At 42.7% G+C, this 15,104-nt stretch overlaps 1 protein-coding gene across 9 annotated transcripts in view; it reads right to left on the minus strand.

Annotated features, from left to right (window-relative positions):
• Positions 1–15,104, minus strand: part of LOC117360950 (cytospin-A-like) — a 133,225-nt gene that overhangs the window by 61,935 nt on the left and 56,186 nt on the right. For 8 of the 9 annotated variants that reach the window (XM_033945632.1, XM_033945634.1, XM_033945637.1 and 5 more), the window contains one exon: positions 10,170–10,205. The exons of the other annotated variant lie outside the window; for it this stretch is intronic. In XM_033945632.1, the coding sequence (XP_033801523.1) occupies positions 10,170–10,205 (36 nt within the window). The remainder of the gene's footprint in view (positions 1–10,169; positions 10,206–15,104) is intronic. 9 annotated transcript variants of the gene reach the window in all.

Below are 15,104 nucleotides of genomic sequence, written 5' to 3' on the forward strand. Positions count from 1 at the left end.
TCCTCCCTGATCAGGAAATTTTTCCCTTTATTCTCTAAACTGAAGAGAATTCCTATGTTTTGCTTTGTTGAGATATGCTTGATTGATATTTCTCAATGTTTTATGACTTTGTAATATTTAAAATGTCAATAAAGAAATTGAACTAAAAAAAAAAAAAAGAAAAAAGAAATTCAAATCCCATGGAGCTTGCAAAGGACAGCATTTTGAATTTATTCAAATTCCTAGTTTTCATTCTTTAATTGTAGTAAAGTCATAAACCATAAGTCATAAAGGCTGCTTATAATGGGATGCAAAAAACTTCCAAAAACCTACAAGTAGGCAGCTAATATAAAAACTTAGAGTAACATAGTAACATCATAGATGACGGCAGATGAAGACCCGAATGGTCCATCTAGCCTGATTCAATCTAAAAATTTGTTGGAGGTTTTTTTTCCTTCTTAGCTATTTCTGAGCAAGAATCCAAAGCTCTGCCCGGTACTGTTCTTAGGTTCCAACTACTGAAGTCTCCGTCAAAGCCTCACTCCAGTCCATCTATACCCTCCCACCATTGAAGCCCTCCCCAAACCATCCTCCACCAAACGGCTATATACAAACACAGACCATGCAAGTCTGTCCAGTACTGGCCTTAGTTCTTCAATATTTACTATTTTTTTCTGATTCTAGATTCTCTGGGTTAATCCCATGCTTTTTTGAACTCCGTCCCCAACAATGGAAATCACAAGAAATTGTTGGACTCACTCTTCCTTTACCAGCAGTGATGGGGTTTAACTTCCACACAGGCTGTCTTTGAACTCAAGAGACTGCTGATACAAATGGAAGGAGAGGGCTGAGGGTTGGAAGGAGAGGGCTGAAAGGAAACCAAAAGAAAAATTTTGTGCTGGTGAAGCTGGGACGCAGTAATCCACAGCCTTTAGATCCTGATTCCTAAGGTTTTCAGCATATAAGATTTCCACAATTGAAAACATAGTTGAGCTACCACAGAACTGCTTAATAGAAAGGACAGGTATTTACTCGCCTTGTAGCTAATGGTTCTTCTGGGTCCACAGTTAAGCCTCATCCTACCTGAAGTCAGAGAAGACATAGGAGGACTTCCAAGGAAAAAACCTCACCTTTAACCAGAGGTAACCACCAGTATAAATTTCACTAAGTGACTGGGAGTAGGAAAACTTGAGTTTGGGACTAGTCAGTCCAGAAGAGATATATGTAGTCTCTGCAGAGCTCTGCAAAGTTGCTTGCAGTATAGCATACATAGACCATGTTGTTGAGAGGTTTCTCACCCCAAGCAAAGATTTATTCACTATCAGAGTACTCAAGGAACTGGCTAGAACTATAAATCACAAACATCTCATAGCAGCTACCTCCTGGATTATGTGCACACCTTGCACAATGTTTTACCTGTTTTCCAGGTTTGCTTGTTTTTCACTCCTTTTGGCTGTCAGCTCTTTGAACCTGGGTAATTTTGATTGGTAGTTTAGTCCTATGTGAGCACTCCAGGACCAGAGTTCTCATGTTTGAAACAAATCGGAATGCTTTATACTAATATCTGCTTTTATATCAACATGTTAAAAAAATGCAGTCCTGTATATAATACAGTACATTTAATAAGGATATGACAATAAAATTGTTACCCACTGTCTGTTCTCAGGTGCACAGGAACCAAAAAGATTGGGGAGGTGGGGTGCTAAACTCAAAGCAAGTGAATGCCTTCTGATCAGAGTAAATCAGTTTGCTCAATCCAGGTACTGCGGAACTAAGCCCCAAATCAAACTCCAGAATTCATATCGAAGCTGCTCTCAGCTGGGCATAAAAACAGCCACAGAGCAGATAAGGAGGATCCAATGGGTTATATAAGCAAGGCAGAACCTTAGTGCAGCGAACATAGAAACCCGAGGGACCTGCATACACATAGAAGCAGATGACCAAACTTTCTCCAACGTTCACTTTTCGTAGAAAGTCTATCTTTAAGTCAAAATGACAACTATGCTAATGCATTGCCTCTAGTGCTCATATCACATATTCTACTTAAGACTATGATTCAATGTATCTAAGATAGCTAAAATATCAAACAGAAGGGCACACTTCTCATAAAACCCACAGCAAACTGCACCGTTACTTGAGATTAATAAATATACTTAGTACTCTTATCTATGATTAAAAGCAAAACAACAAAAAAAATGCACTATCTGGTCAATATTAAGCCAGTGGCAATCAGTACTGTTTTTAAACACTTACCACTGCTGGCTAAATTAATCCCAGATATTCATTGCTGGGACATGTCTGTCAGAATTCAAAGAATGTGACCACAGACTTCCCTGCTAAAATTTAAAATTGTATCCAACAGATGTTCCCGCCAAAATTCAAATTTCCTGCCAGAATTCAAATATGTGACTAACAAACTTTCCACCACATTTCAAATTTGAGATCAATGAACTTTCCCACCAAAATTCAAATTCATGACCAACAGACCTCCCTAATCGCAATCAGGCATGAACCCACTATATATAAAGTCAAAATGCAAACCTCACAGCATACCCTGAAGAAAGCCACAACATGATGGCTGAAATTGTCCCATGGTGAGACCCGGAAAAAAGCAACAATAATATCCTTTTACTTTGATATGACATCACTGGTTGATATAGAAAAGGATCTTACCCTGTGACCAGGATTATAATGAAGAGAGCACCTACTTTCAGTGTTGTATTGTTAGTCTTGCAGTATTTCCTTTTGTATGGGGAGGGTGTTCACTTTATGCATGTTCAGATTTGATTTGTATCTTATTCCTTACTGCATCCATAAAAAGATTTATACATAATGATAGGAGGAGATTATTTTTGAAGGGAACTTGCCAAAAGGTATAAAACCTTATGTTAATTTCAAATCATTGTCTTTGGCACCTAGCCTTACTAGCCACTGATCTCCATGTGAAGGAAGAATCCATCAGTCCCAAAGGCCTAGCCAACCAGCTACAGCATAAATACCAAAGAGATCCGACTATCCTAGTCAGATCATCACATTGGGAGAAACCTTGCAGCCTTTAATAACAGCAATGGAATCACTTACCTATTCATCTTAGAGAAGATACGGTGTTAGAAAGATTTAAAGGTTCTCTCAAAAGCTTCCTTTGTACTGACACTTTCGGGAAATAGTTTTTAAGACCTAAACAACAGACTTATATCACCCCAAATAATCATATTGTTTGTGACTCTCAACAATAAGTCTTTGGCTACCAGTGACCCTATCACACAATATTTTTTTCCCTTATTCGTTCTTTTCTTTTAATGAAATTGTGGTTCTACCCTTTTTACCCCAATTTCTAGTTAGTGATGTTCAACATCTGTCTATTACACAGTTCTTCAACCGCCGGTCCGCAGACTGGTGCCGGTCCGCAGAAAATTCCTGCCGGTCCGCACAGGACCGGCGAGATCGAGGAGCTGTCCTTTGCGCAGGGCCGGAGAGATAATAGGGAGCCTCACACTGTGCTTTCTCCCCTCCCAGTGGCTCTCCTTACAAACGCAGTGATTGAAGAAGGAAGCCTTGGAGCTTTTGCTGAGTCGGGCCACCTCTGATGATGCAACTTCCGCTTTCCTCAGAGGCGGTGCGACCCAACAAAGGACCCGAGGCTGCCTTACTGAATCGCAGCGCTGGCAAGTAAGGAGAGTTGCTGGGAGGGGAGAAAGCTGCTGGGCATGGTGAAAAAAAAAAGGGACAGCTGCTACTGGACCTGGATAGGGAGAAGGAGAGATGCTGCTGGGAGGGAGAAAGGAGTCTGGGAAGCTGCTGGGCAAGGGAAAAAAAGGGACAGCTGCTACTGGAGAGGGAGAAGGAGAGATGCTGCTGGGAGGGGAGGAGGGAAAGGAGTCTGGGAAGCTGCTGGGCATGGTGATAAAAAGGTCAGCTGCTACTGGACCTGGATAGGGAGGAGAGATGCTACTGGGAGGGGGGAGGGAAAGGAGTCTGGGAAGCTGCTGGGCAAAGGAAAAAAGGGGCAGCTGCTACTGGACCTGGAGGGAAGCTTGAGGGCAAGGGAAAAAAAGGGACAGCTGCTACTGGAGAGGGAGAAGGAGAGATGCTGCTAGGAGGGGAGGAAGGGAAAAGAGTTACTGCTGGACAGGAGGAGGGAAGGGAGAATGAAAAAAGGAAGGAAAAAGCTGGCAGAGAGATTAGAGGAGGGGGAAGGGGGGACACAGGCATGAGAAAGTAGAGAGATTGATGATAGGAAGGGGTCAGCAGAAAAATAAGCAGAGAGGGACAACGATGATAGATCTGGTGTAGGAGAGATAAAAATGAAGAAATGAAGAGAGCAGTGAAGCTGGAATGAATCATGTAAAAAGGAGATAGTTGGTACAAGCTGGATAGAAAGGGGAGAGGGGCATAGAAAGAAGACAGATACCATATGGAAGGGGGAGAGGACAGACAGTGGATGGAAGGGGCAGATGCTGGATTGAAGAGACAGAGAGGGCAGACGCTGGAAGGAAGAGAGTGAAAAGAAGATTGAAAGCAGAAACCAGAGACGACAAAAGGTAGAAAAAAATAATTTTATTTCTATTTTGTGATTAGAATATATCAGATTTGAAATATATATCCTGCTAGAGCTGGTGTTAAGACATAACTGGGGACTGCAAAACCCAGGCAGTGCTTCTTTAGCTTCCAGCTGGCTTAGGGCGCTCTCTGACCAGGGGGAAGTTGCCCTAGTTGCACTCCCCTAAAACTATTCCTGTCATGTGTGACTTCAGTATTCTGTTAGCATGATATTTCTGTGTAGCATTCTGTAATAATTTGGCTTGTTCAGTTTTCTTGATAGTAGAGGGGATATATGTGAAGGGGAGGGGAGACAGGGGTTTTGTTGATCCTTGCTCTGAATTATTTGTATTTATAAAATGACAATTGTACAGAATATTGTTTCTTTTTATACTTTAATAAAATACATTCAATATAAAATCATAACTGAGGCTTGCGTGGATGGGATCAGATGATTTGTGGAGACCGAGCTCGCGGAGATGGGGCGGAAATGGGGTTTTTAAATTTTAGTCCTAGTAGTTTGCCGGTCCACAAAATAATTATTTTTTTTCTGCCAGTCCACGGGTGTAAAAAGGTTGAAGAACACTGGTCTATTATATGTCCTTATTTACCCATTTTATAAGTGTACATCACTTTGAAATTTTTATATAAGCATTTTATCAAATTTTAAATAAAACTTGAAAACTTGGAAGCTGCTTAAGCTCTGTGTTGTGATAGGCACGGTGAGAATGGGGAACCTACTGGACCCACTCCAGGGATGAAATAGAAAGGAGAAGCTAGACATGGTTGTGTTTTTCCAGAAGGGCAACAAGCTTGCCACCTGTACAAGATCCTGAAAGAACTAGTACCACTTACTGGGATCCAACACATATCCAATCAAGATCAAGATTCAGGTACAAACAAACCTTACATTTTGAGCCTACTAGGACAGAGAAAGCGCCTGTATATAAGTAAACCGCTTTGGTTGTACCACCAAAAGGTGGTATACTGGAGCCTCAGAGTCCCAGTGCTTCTAACACAGACAGTAAGTGCCAATCTTCTTTAAAGTTAGTACCTGTTTATTTCATCTTTTATTATTTATATATCTCACTTATATACCCCAAGTAGGGTTACCATATGGCTCCAGAAAAAGGAGGATAGATTGAGACATCCGGGTTTTACTTCTCTTGACAGCAAAGGAAGTAAAGCCCAGATGTCTCAGTCTATCCTCTTTACTTCCATTGCTTTCAATGGAAGTAAAACCTGGATGTCTCCATCCGTCCTCCTTTTTCTAGAACCATATGATAACCCTACCCCAAGGGATACCAAGTGGTTTACACTGAATGATGATCAGGATAAGGTGCTCTAAGTCAGTGTTCTTCAACCTTTTTACACCTATGGACCGACAGAAATAAAGGAATTATTTAGTGGACCGGCATCGGTCTGCGGACCGGCGGTTGAAGAACACTGAGCTAAGTTGTGGGCCATCTGGAAGCCTTCCCTCTGATGTTGCGACATCAGAGAGAAGGCTTCCAGTTCAGGCGCAGGACATGTGTAGGAGCCGTTGCCCGTGGCTTTGTGCACCGAGTCAGTGAGGAAGAGGGAGCTGGCCCCGAAGATAACGCTGCATCAGTCGCACCGCGAACTAGGGGTTGAAGAACACTGTTTCGGGTGTGATGCACATGCCGGCCCTGTGGACCGGCAGGAAATTTTGGTGGACCGGCACTGGTCCATGGACCGGTGGTTGAAGAACACTGCTCTAAGTGATTCCCTATGTGTCCAGGCGGGCTCACAAACTAACTATGGCATCTGTTATACCCTAAGAGAAGAAAAGCTACAAAGAGGATATAAAAATATACTGAACATGGAGAAAAAAAGTGAAGCGAGAAACTGTTCAAAGATAGTTAGATAATTGCCCCTGATATTGCTACTGTTTCAGTGACAAAGTAAATTTGATGCTTCAGAATATAAAACTTAGGAGTGGTCTTCCTCATTGTTGGGGGAGAAAAAAAAAAGTGTGTATAGCATGTATAACCTCCCAGTTTTTGATGGTCCAAATCAAGAATTCTTTATGCAGTGACATACCTAGCTTATGTGACACCCGGTACCCATCATTTTTTTAACACCCTCTCCTGTATATGAAAAACATGATTTTTTTTTAATTTTTACATTAAGAGATTTTTACATTTATTTTAGTCATGCTTATACTATTTCAAGCTTCCTCCCACAGGAAAATGAACTCGGACATACCATGCTACCAGTCTTCCCAATGAGGAATATCAATCTTGAAATGAATCTGATATGAACATGACCCCATGACAACAGTTACTGTAAGAATGTGCTTACTGTAACCTCAGAGGTAATTTTGAAGCTTCAATTATTGGCAAGGTAGGATGTCAGAAAGGAAGTGTTTTCTTCGGGTCTATCATTGCTGTGCTCCCCTTCTTTTCTGTTCGAGCTCTTGAAGATGTTCTTCTCGGAAATGTGCGTGCTGAGTTCCCACTTTGTGTGCAGTTTCTGTGGCTGTGATGTCTATCTGGACATACTTGGTAGAACCACTTCCTTTTATGCCTGTACTAGATTAGGGGGCAATTTCCATATGCAAATAAAAATTCTGCAGGGACTTTAATTCTGCAGATGCATTAATTCTCAAAGTGTAGAGTATGCACACACCTCTACTTTGAGATGTTCTGTAGATGTAACTTGCTTTTTGGACAGCTAATTTATTCATGGAACATGGCACGTGTAGATTTGAACTTGCAATCTATGACGCTCAATCAAAACATCCCAAAATAACCCTAAGTCTGCACTTGGACGTCCTGTACATCTAGCAAGATGTTTCTCCCACTGTTGGGAGCAGTGTTATGGGCAAGCTTAGACTTAGATGTCCTGAAGAGATAATCAGTGTTCTAGCAAACGTCCTAGACAGGGCAGGATTAATTCGTCGAGGGTCCCTAGGCACACAAGTACACTGGGCCCCCTGCCCCACCCCCTCCCCACATACTTGCTTCTTTATTTCCACTTTATTTCTTTTATTTTAAAATTAAAAACAAACAAAGATTACCATACCAGTGCCAGTGTACAGTTTTTCTTCTATGCAACCTCCAAACATCTCTGAACAAACTCCCCTTCCTTCCTTCCTAGAGGAAGAGATCTTCAGCTGGCAGGGCTTTGGGAAGCCCACTAATTTATATTTTGCATTTGGGTAGGAGGCATGGGGCATAGCGGGAAGAAAATTTAGTGCTCATCATTTTATTGGACTAATACATTTCTTACTTATCTTTCAGAGGTTAAATAATTTATTATTCTATTGTCCATTTATTATGCATTTCTGGAAATCAATTTGGGACCAAATTAATTGTTTATTAGACAACCCAGTGGCATTATCATATGATACTGTGCTATTTGGTATGGCAATGAGAGCAAAAAGTCAGATTTCTACAAATAACAAATTATTACTTATAATGACTGGGGCTGCCATTCAACAAATTACGTATAATTGGAAAAATTGGAGTAGATTAAATTATAATTTCTGGTGGAATTCCTTATGTCATGTTTATAAAATGGAAAGATTTATTGCAATACAGCGTGGTTTTTTCAGGAAATTTCAGGATGTGTGGGAGCCATTTACAAAGTATTGTACCGATTAGATGACATTTTATTTTTTTTCCCCCTTAAATTTACAAATTTGAATGTGAGGGGGGAGGGGAGGGTAAATCTATTGTTACATATTGTATAAGGTATTGATTATATGATAACAAAAGGGTGGGAAGGGTGGGATATAAGAGCATATTATTTGTACCATTGATGATTATTAAGTGTTAAATTATTTGGATATATTGTTATACTTATTGTAAATTTGAAAATGAATAAAGAATTAAAAAAAAAAACCAAAAAAACCCCTCTTTCTTCAGATCAGTAAAATATACTGCTGTTACAGTATTCCTGCCCTGACCTGAGGAAAGGAGTTATGGTCTCTGAATTTGTAAAAAATGTATTAAAATTAGTTCAAACAGTATCATCTTATTTCCATTTTCTATTAATAAAGTTACAATAATACCTTATCCTAAAGCAAAAATAAATAAATAAAACAAATAGAATTTTTTTTTCTACCTTTGTTGTTTGGTTTCTGCTTTCCTCATCTTCTCATCATTCTCTTCCTTCCATCCACTGTCTGCCCCTTCTAGAAAATGTTTGTTTCCCTCTGCCATCTCTGCTCCTGCCCCCTCCCCTCCCCTCCCCTTTTGGTCTGGCATCCATCACCTTTCATCTGTTCCCCTCATAGTCTGGCATCTTTCTCCTTCCATCTCTCCTTTTCTCCCCCCCCCCATGGTTTTTAGCATCTCATTTCCTTCACTTGGATCTGATCTCTGTGTCCTTCCCCGTTATTTGGCATCTTTCTCCTTCCTTTCCTTTCTTCTCTGGTCTTCCTTCTCTATTTTCTGCCTCTGTCTAAATTAAATTATTTCTTACTATTCAGCCCTCAGTTTCCCTCTTTTCACTGTGTCTACTCACAGCTTGCCACCCCTTTCCTTCACCCCTCTACTATTTCACTAACTATCTTCTTCCTCCCCCCCCCACCCCATCCAGCATGTGGGAAAGCAGTAGCAGTGGTGAGGAGGTGAGTGATGGGCACAAGTTCTCCCCACTTCCATCATCTGCTCTGCTCCCTTCTGTCTTCCTTCTCCCCACTTCCATCATCTATCCTGCCCTGCCCCTTTCTTCCCACATCCATCATCTTCCCTGCTCCCTTCCGTCTCCCTTCTCCCCACTTCCATCATCTGCCCTGCCCCTTTCTTTCCACATTCATCATCTGCTTTGCTCCCTTCTGTCTCCCTTCTCCCCACTTCCATCATCTGCCCTGCCCCTTTCTTTCCACATCCATCATCTGCCCTGCTCCCTTCTCCCCACTTCCATAATCTGCCTTGCCCCTTTCTTCCCACATCCATCATCTGCCCTGCTCCTTTCCCCCACTTCCATAATCTGCCTTGCTCCCTTCTCTCCACATCGATCATCTGCCCTGCCCTCTTCTTTCTCTCCCTCCACCCCAGGCCCATCTCACCACTTTTAGAATGGCGACGCCCCCCAAGCATCGATCAGCAAAGCAGCCCCCCCCCCCCATTGATGTAAAGTAAGACAAGCAAGCAATGCGGGTAAGAAAGGCAATGGGAACTGTAATTTTGCAAGCGGTGCTGCTTGCCCAAAGCTTCCCTTTGATGCGCCCAGGCGGAAACAGGAAGCTGCATCAGAGGAAAGCTTTGGGCAAGCAGCACCGCTTGCAAAATTACAGTTCCCATTGCCTTTCTTACCCGTGTTGCTTGCTTGTCTTACTTTACATCGATGGGGGGGGGTCCGTGTTGCCAATTGGGGGGGGGGGGGGCCGCGTTGCCGATCGATGCTGGAGGGGACCCATCGCCGTTTGGAAAAAACAAAGTTGATGCCCTCCTTCATCGGGCCCTCCTGACTATTTTGGGCCGTAGGCACATGCCTACTGAGCCTACTGGATAGAACTTATATGTTTGAGTTAGACCTGTTTTAAAAGTGTATAAGTGTTACTAAGGTACCCAAAATGACCAGATAACCACTGCAGAGATAAAGTAAAGACACCACACTTTCCCAGTGCTCACTAAACCCCTCACACCCCACAAAGATCAGAATACAAAAGTACATACCCGTCTCCATAACAGTAGCATCTGGTATGGGAAAGCCTAGGAGAACAGTACACAGGTGTCATAAGTAGTCTGGTGGGTGGACCAGTGAACCATAAAGAGAAGACCCAAGCCCATAAGCCACTCTACCCACTACATTTATGGTGGAAACTGCGAGCCTACCAAAACCCACCCAAAATCTACTGTACTGCTACAGGTGACACCTGGAGCCATAAGGGCTATTGGGATGGTAAATAGGTAGGAAAATTTGGAGGGCGCACCATACACTAACAGGGGGTTCTGGTGAAATATGTACCCATCAGTCTTTATGCGACATTCATAGCAGTGCCCCCCCTCCCCCCCACTAAGGTGATCCATTGCCTGTTGGGATGTCTGAATGGCCAGTCCATTATGATGCAGGCCTCTCCCACATCCAAATGGGCTTGATTTGACATTTTGAACATGGATGTTTTTGTATTCAAAAATGATCAAAACTTTTTGATTTCTTAAGGGCCAAGATGTCCAAATAGGTCATTCCCCCCCCCCCCCAAAAAAAAAAAAAAAGGATGTCTAGCAGTTTTGAAAATTGATGTTTCCCTGCCCCGATGTTTGGATGTCTTGCAAGATATGTCCAAAGTCGGACTTAGGCACACTATTGAAAATGCCCCTCTATGTGTACTATTTTTCTCAACTGAGCTTAGCATGCAACTGAGAATGCCTTCTGTAAATGCAACTAGAAGTACAGCCATCGTAAAACATACACCGTTTTAGCTGCTTTAAATGAGGACAACTTAAATTTGCAAATTGCTATTTGCTCAAATAAATTTCAAGGCCACAAACTGAAGTGCAAGTAAGGCCGTTTCTAAAATGGCAACAAGCTCATGCCATGTTCTGTTTCCTTGTCTTTCTCATTCCCCTACCCCCAGCTTGCAAAGCAATAATTCAAATCTTCCACCAGGCTCATGTTATCACATTGGATAAGGAAGAGTTGCAATGGAAAAAAGAATCCGTTTTCTTTTTTTTCGTTTTTTTTGGGGGGGGGGGAAGAGGGAAATGGGGCACCATTTAAAAGGTGTCGACAGCTAGATCACCAATTATAAGAGCTGGAAATACTACAAATTGTATTCAATTTTATACATCTTTAGACTTTAACATTCATGTAGTTATTATCTTATACCTGTGGATGACTTGCCACAGCTATAAAATATGGACATTGAACTTAAGCAGTGCTGACATGGGCCAATGGCAACTATAAAAAGTGAGATGCGACCATGACTAAGTGCCCAAATAAATTTTCCTCATATGCAATGACCAGCCTGGTTTCACAACAGAAGCTGACCTTAGACAAACATGAAAAGGACCAAAACACAGCAAATCACCTACCTAACTCTGAGATGATCACAGATCCTTAGCTTGCCCAGAATGGATGAGAATCATAGGTATTAAGACTGATACAAACTTATACTGCTAACATTATACCCCCCCCCCTCCACCTATGTTTGTTATGTTCATAATTTTTTTTTTTTTTTTTACCACAGTAAGCTCATAGTCCTATTACAGCTGTGTACCGTATATAGGACTGGTATGATTAGGATGGACTGACCCATTTGCACATTAATAACTTTAAAAAATTTCTCCTTTGGATAACTACATTCATTTTACTTATATATTTACAGTCTGTCTAGCAAAACACATTGAAGGTGGATTACAATAAAACATTCCTGAGTCACAATAAAAACATAGCCAACACAGCAAAAATGCCTTTTATCCTATCTAATAGCAACCACTCACCCTTATACTTGCCCAAACACCTCACTAAATAAATACGTCTTTAGCAGCCTCCGAAACCGAGAGTAACTCTCCTTTAAATGCTCCATAAAGAAATAGAAAACATTGCAGTTCAAACTCCTACAGTTTCAACAGGTACATCAAGCACTCATAAAGGCTACCACCCCCCCCCCCCCTCCGGAGATAGCGCGGCCATAGGAGGGGGCCTTAGGCACCTGGAACAATCAGAATCTTAGGTAGGCCCTTGGGAGGGGCCTTAGGTACAGGGCCAACCTAAGATTCTGATTGTTCCAGGTGCCTAAGGCCCCTCCTATGAGAGGGCCCTTAGGCGCCTGGGCCAATCAATCCTTAGGTTCCTCCCTGGTGCATTCCATAATGCACCGGGAAGGGGTAGGACCACTTCATTCCGATGGAGGCAAGCCTGTAGGCTGGATGGAAGAAAGACCCAGCCGGCCATCATAACAGGTTAGAGGGGGGCCCGGGTGGTGGGCTGTGCTATCTACAGGGGGAGTGGGGGGGTTTCCGAACAAGAGGGATTGGGCATCCCTCTTGCCACTTTCGTTCAGGGGGGTAGGGGTGGGATGTTCTAGGTTGGAGGGACTGGGCATCCCTCCTGCCACATTCGGGAGGGAGGGAGGGAGGACCGGTGGCCATAGCCAACTTATCACAGCAGGGAGATCCTGCCGCGATAAGCTTAGCGGCCGCATCTACTATAGCCTGATTCTCTAACCAGCGTCTGTAACATGGATGTCAGTTAGAGAATCGGATTCATTGTAGGCGGGCTTAGGCCTAATTCTATATAGGATGCCAGTCGGCTTCTGAGACTGGGTGTCCTATACAGAATCAAGGCCTTTAGGACTCTGAATGCTACTGCGCGTCCAGAGTTAAAGGGGCGTTCTTGGAGGAGTGGTGAGGGCGGAATATGGGTTTACCTAGACTTAGTTGTACTGCAGGGACAATTAAAAGTTTTCGAGGCTGCCTGGTAGGAACTTACACGTTGTGACTTGAGGCAATCTAAAACCAGGTCTAAGTGCCCAGAAGGTATCCAAAGTGATCGGATAACCACTACAGACTAGTGCTGCCCAATTTAGGGAAAAGTTTTTCGATTCAATTCAGCCTATTGAAATTGATTTACTGATTTGATTTTCCTCCCCAACTGGGTGTTTTCAAACATCCTGGCGGGTTTATTTTGTATCCTCTTCACCCACCCCATCCCCTTTGCCCTCTCCTACCCACATTGGCATTGTGGTGTAAACAAAACAAAAACAAAAAAGACTTTTCCTCTCTCTGTTAGGTCCTAGCTCACATTCGCTACCAGCTCTGGCAGGATACACATTTCAAATCTGACATATTGTAATCAGAAAACAGGAAATAAAATTATTTTTTCTACCTTTTATTGTCTGGTCATTATTCAAATCATTGTGGTCCCAGACTCTGGTTTGTTTGTCTTTTATTAATTTGCTTGCCAGGGTCTCCTGCCCATTTGACGTTTTCTTCTTTCTCTGTGCTCACCATCTGTCTTCCCTCTCTATCCTCCCCTTCCGTTTCCCTTTCCTTCTCTCGGAGGTCTGGCACCTCTCCTTTTTTTGGCTCCATCCCCGCAGTCCAGCATTTTTCTAATGACCACTCCCTCCATCCCCCCTCCTTCCACACCATCCCTTGGGTTCAACTTCTTTCCCTTCCTTTCCCTCTCTCCATTTCATTGTCCATCATCTCTCCCCCTCATGTTTTCCCCTACTCTCCACCATCATCCGGCTTCCCCCTGGCCTCACTGTTTCACTTTCAAAACTAATTACAACCTGCAGAGAGGATTGCTGATGATGTAGCAATTCTAGCAGGCTGCCATCGGCCTCCACTGCTGAGGTCCAGCCTCTCCTCAGACAACATATCCTGTTTTAGTCTGAGATGGACCACGGCAGAGGGAACAGGGTACAGATGGATTTTAAAAAAAAAAAGTATACTGTAGACATATTTTTCAAGAATGGACATTTGTGCCCTGCCAACTTTGGGTCCAAATCGGACTTAAAGACGTATATTTTGATTATGCCCCTCCAAGTATATTAGTATTAGACCCCCTAATATGTATCAAGTTAGGATAATAACTTGTAACGTAAACTTGTACTGAAATTATGGCAAATCCAGTGCAAATCGTAATCTGTTAACTGTATATTATGTATGTTTAACCTGTAACCCATTCTGAGCTCTTATACAGGGGCATCATTATCTCCTTTTTCCTAATGGCCACTCCTCCCACTATGCACTCTACCTCTGTGTCCACCTTAAGATCATCACCCAAGTCCAGCTCCTCTTTCATGCACAAAAGTTCACCTCCAGGACTGTACCATTTCCTCTGCAGCCCTGCATTTCTTCAGCATTAAATTTTAGCTGCCAAATTCTGGGCCATTCTTCAAGTTTCTCTAGGTCCTTCCTCATGTTGTCTATACCAGTGGTTCCCAACCCTGTCCTGGAGGAACACCAGGCCAATTGGGTTTTCAGGCTAGCCCTAATGAATATGCATGAAGCAAATTTGCATGCCTATCACTTCCATCATATGCAAATCTCTCTCATGCATATTCATTAGGGCTAGCCTGAAAACCCGATTGGCCTGGTGTTCCTCCAGGACAGGGTTGGGAATCACTGGTCTATACCACTGCAGATTTTAGTATCATCTGCAAGAAGCAAACCTTACCAGACAAGCTTTCAGCAATATCACTTACAAAAATGTTAAAAAGAACAGGCTTAAGAACCAAACCCCTCAGCATACCAGTGGTAAAATCTTTTTCCTCAGTGAACTCTATTTACCACTACCCTCTGCCATCTTCCACTCAACTAGTTCCCAACCTAATTTGTCACTTTGGGGCCCACACAGAGGGCAGTCAGTTTGAAATCTGTGTGAAGCCATGTCAAAAGATTTTCCTAAAATCTAATTACAACATATTTTAGTGCTCTCCCTCTACTCAACTCTCATAAGAATGGGGTCCATCTAGCCCAGTAGCCCCTCCTCAGTGGCCAATCCAGGTCACTAGTACCTGGCAAAAACCCAAAGAATAGCAACATTCCATGCTACCGATCCAGGGCAAGCAATGGCTTCCCCCATGTCTATCTCAATAATAGAAAACTATCCAAACCCTTCTTAAAACCAGCTACACTATCTACTCTTACCACAACCTC

This window comes from Geotrypetes seraphini, chromosome 5, assembly GCF_902459505.1.
Source record: "Geotrypetes seraphini chromosome 5, aGeoSer1.1, whole genome shotgun sequence".
NCBI lineage: Eukaryota > Metazoa > Chordata > Amphibia > Gymnophiona > Dermophiidae > Geotrypetes > Geotrypetes seraphini.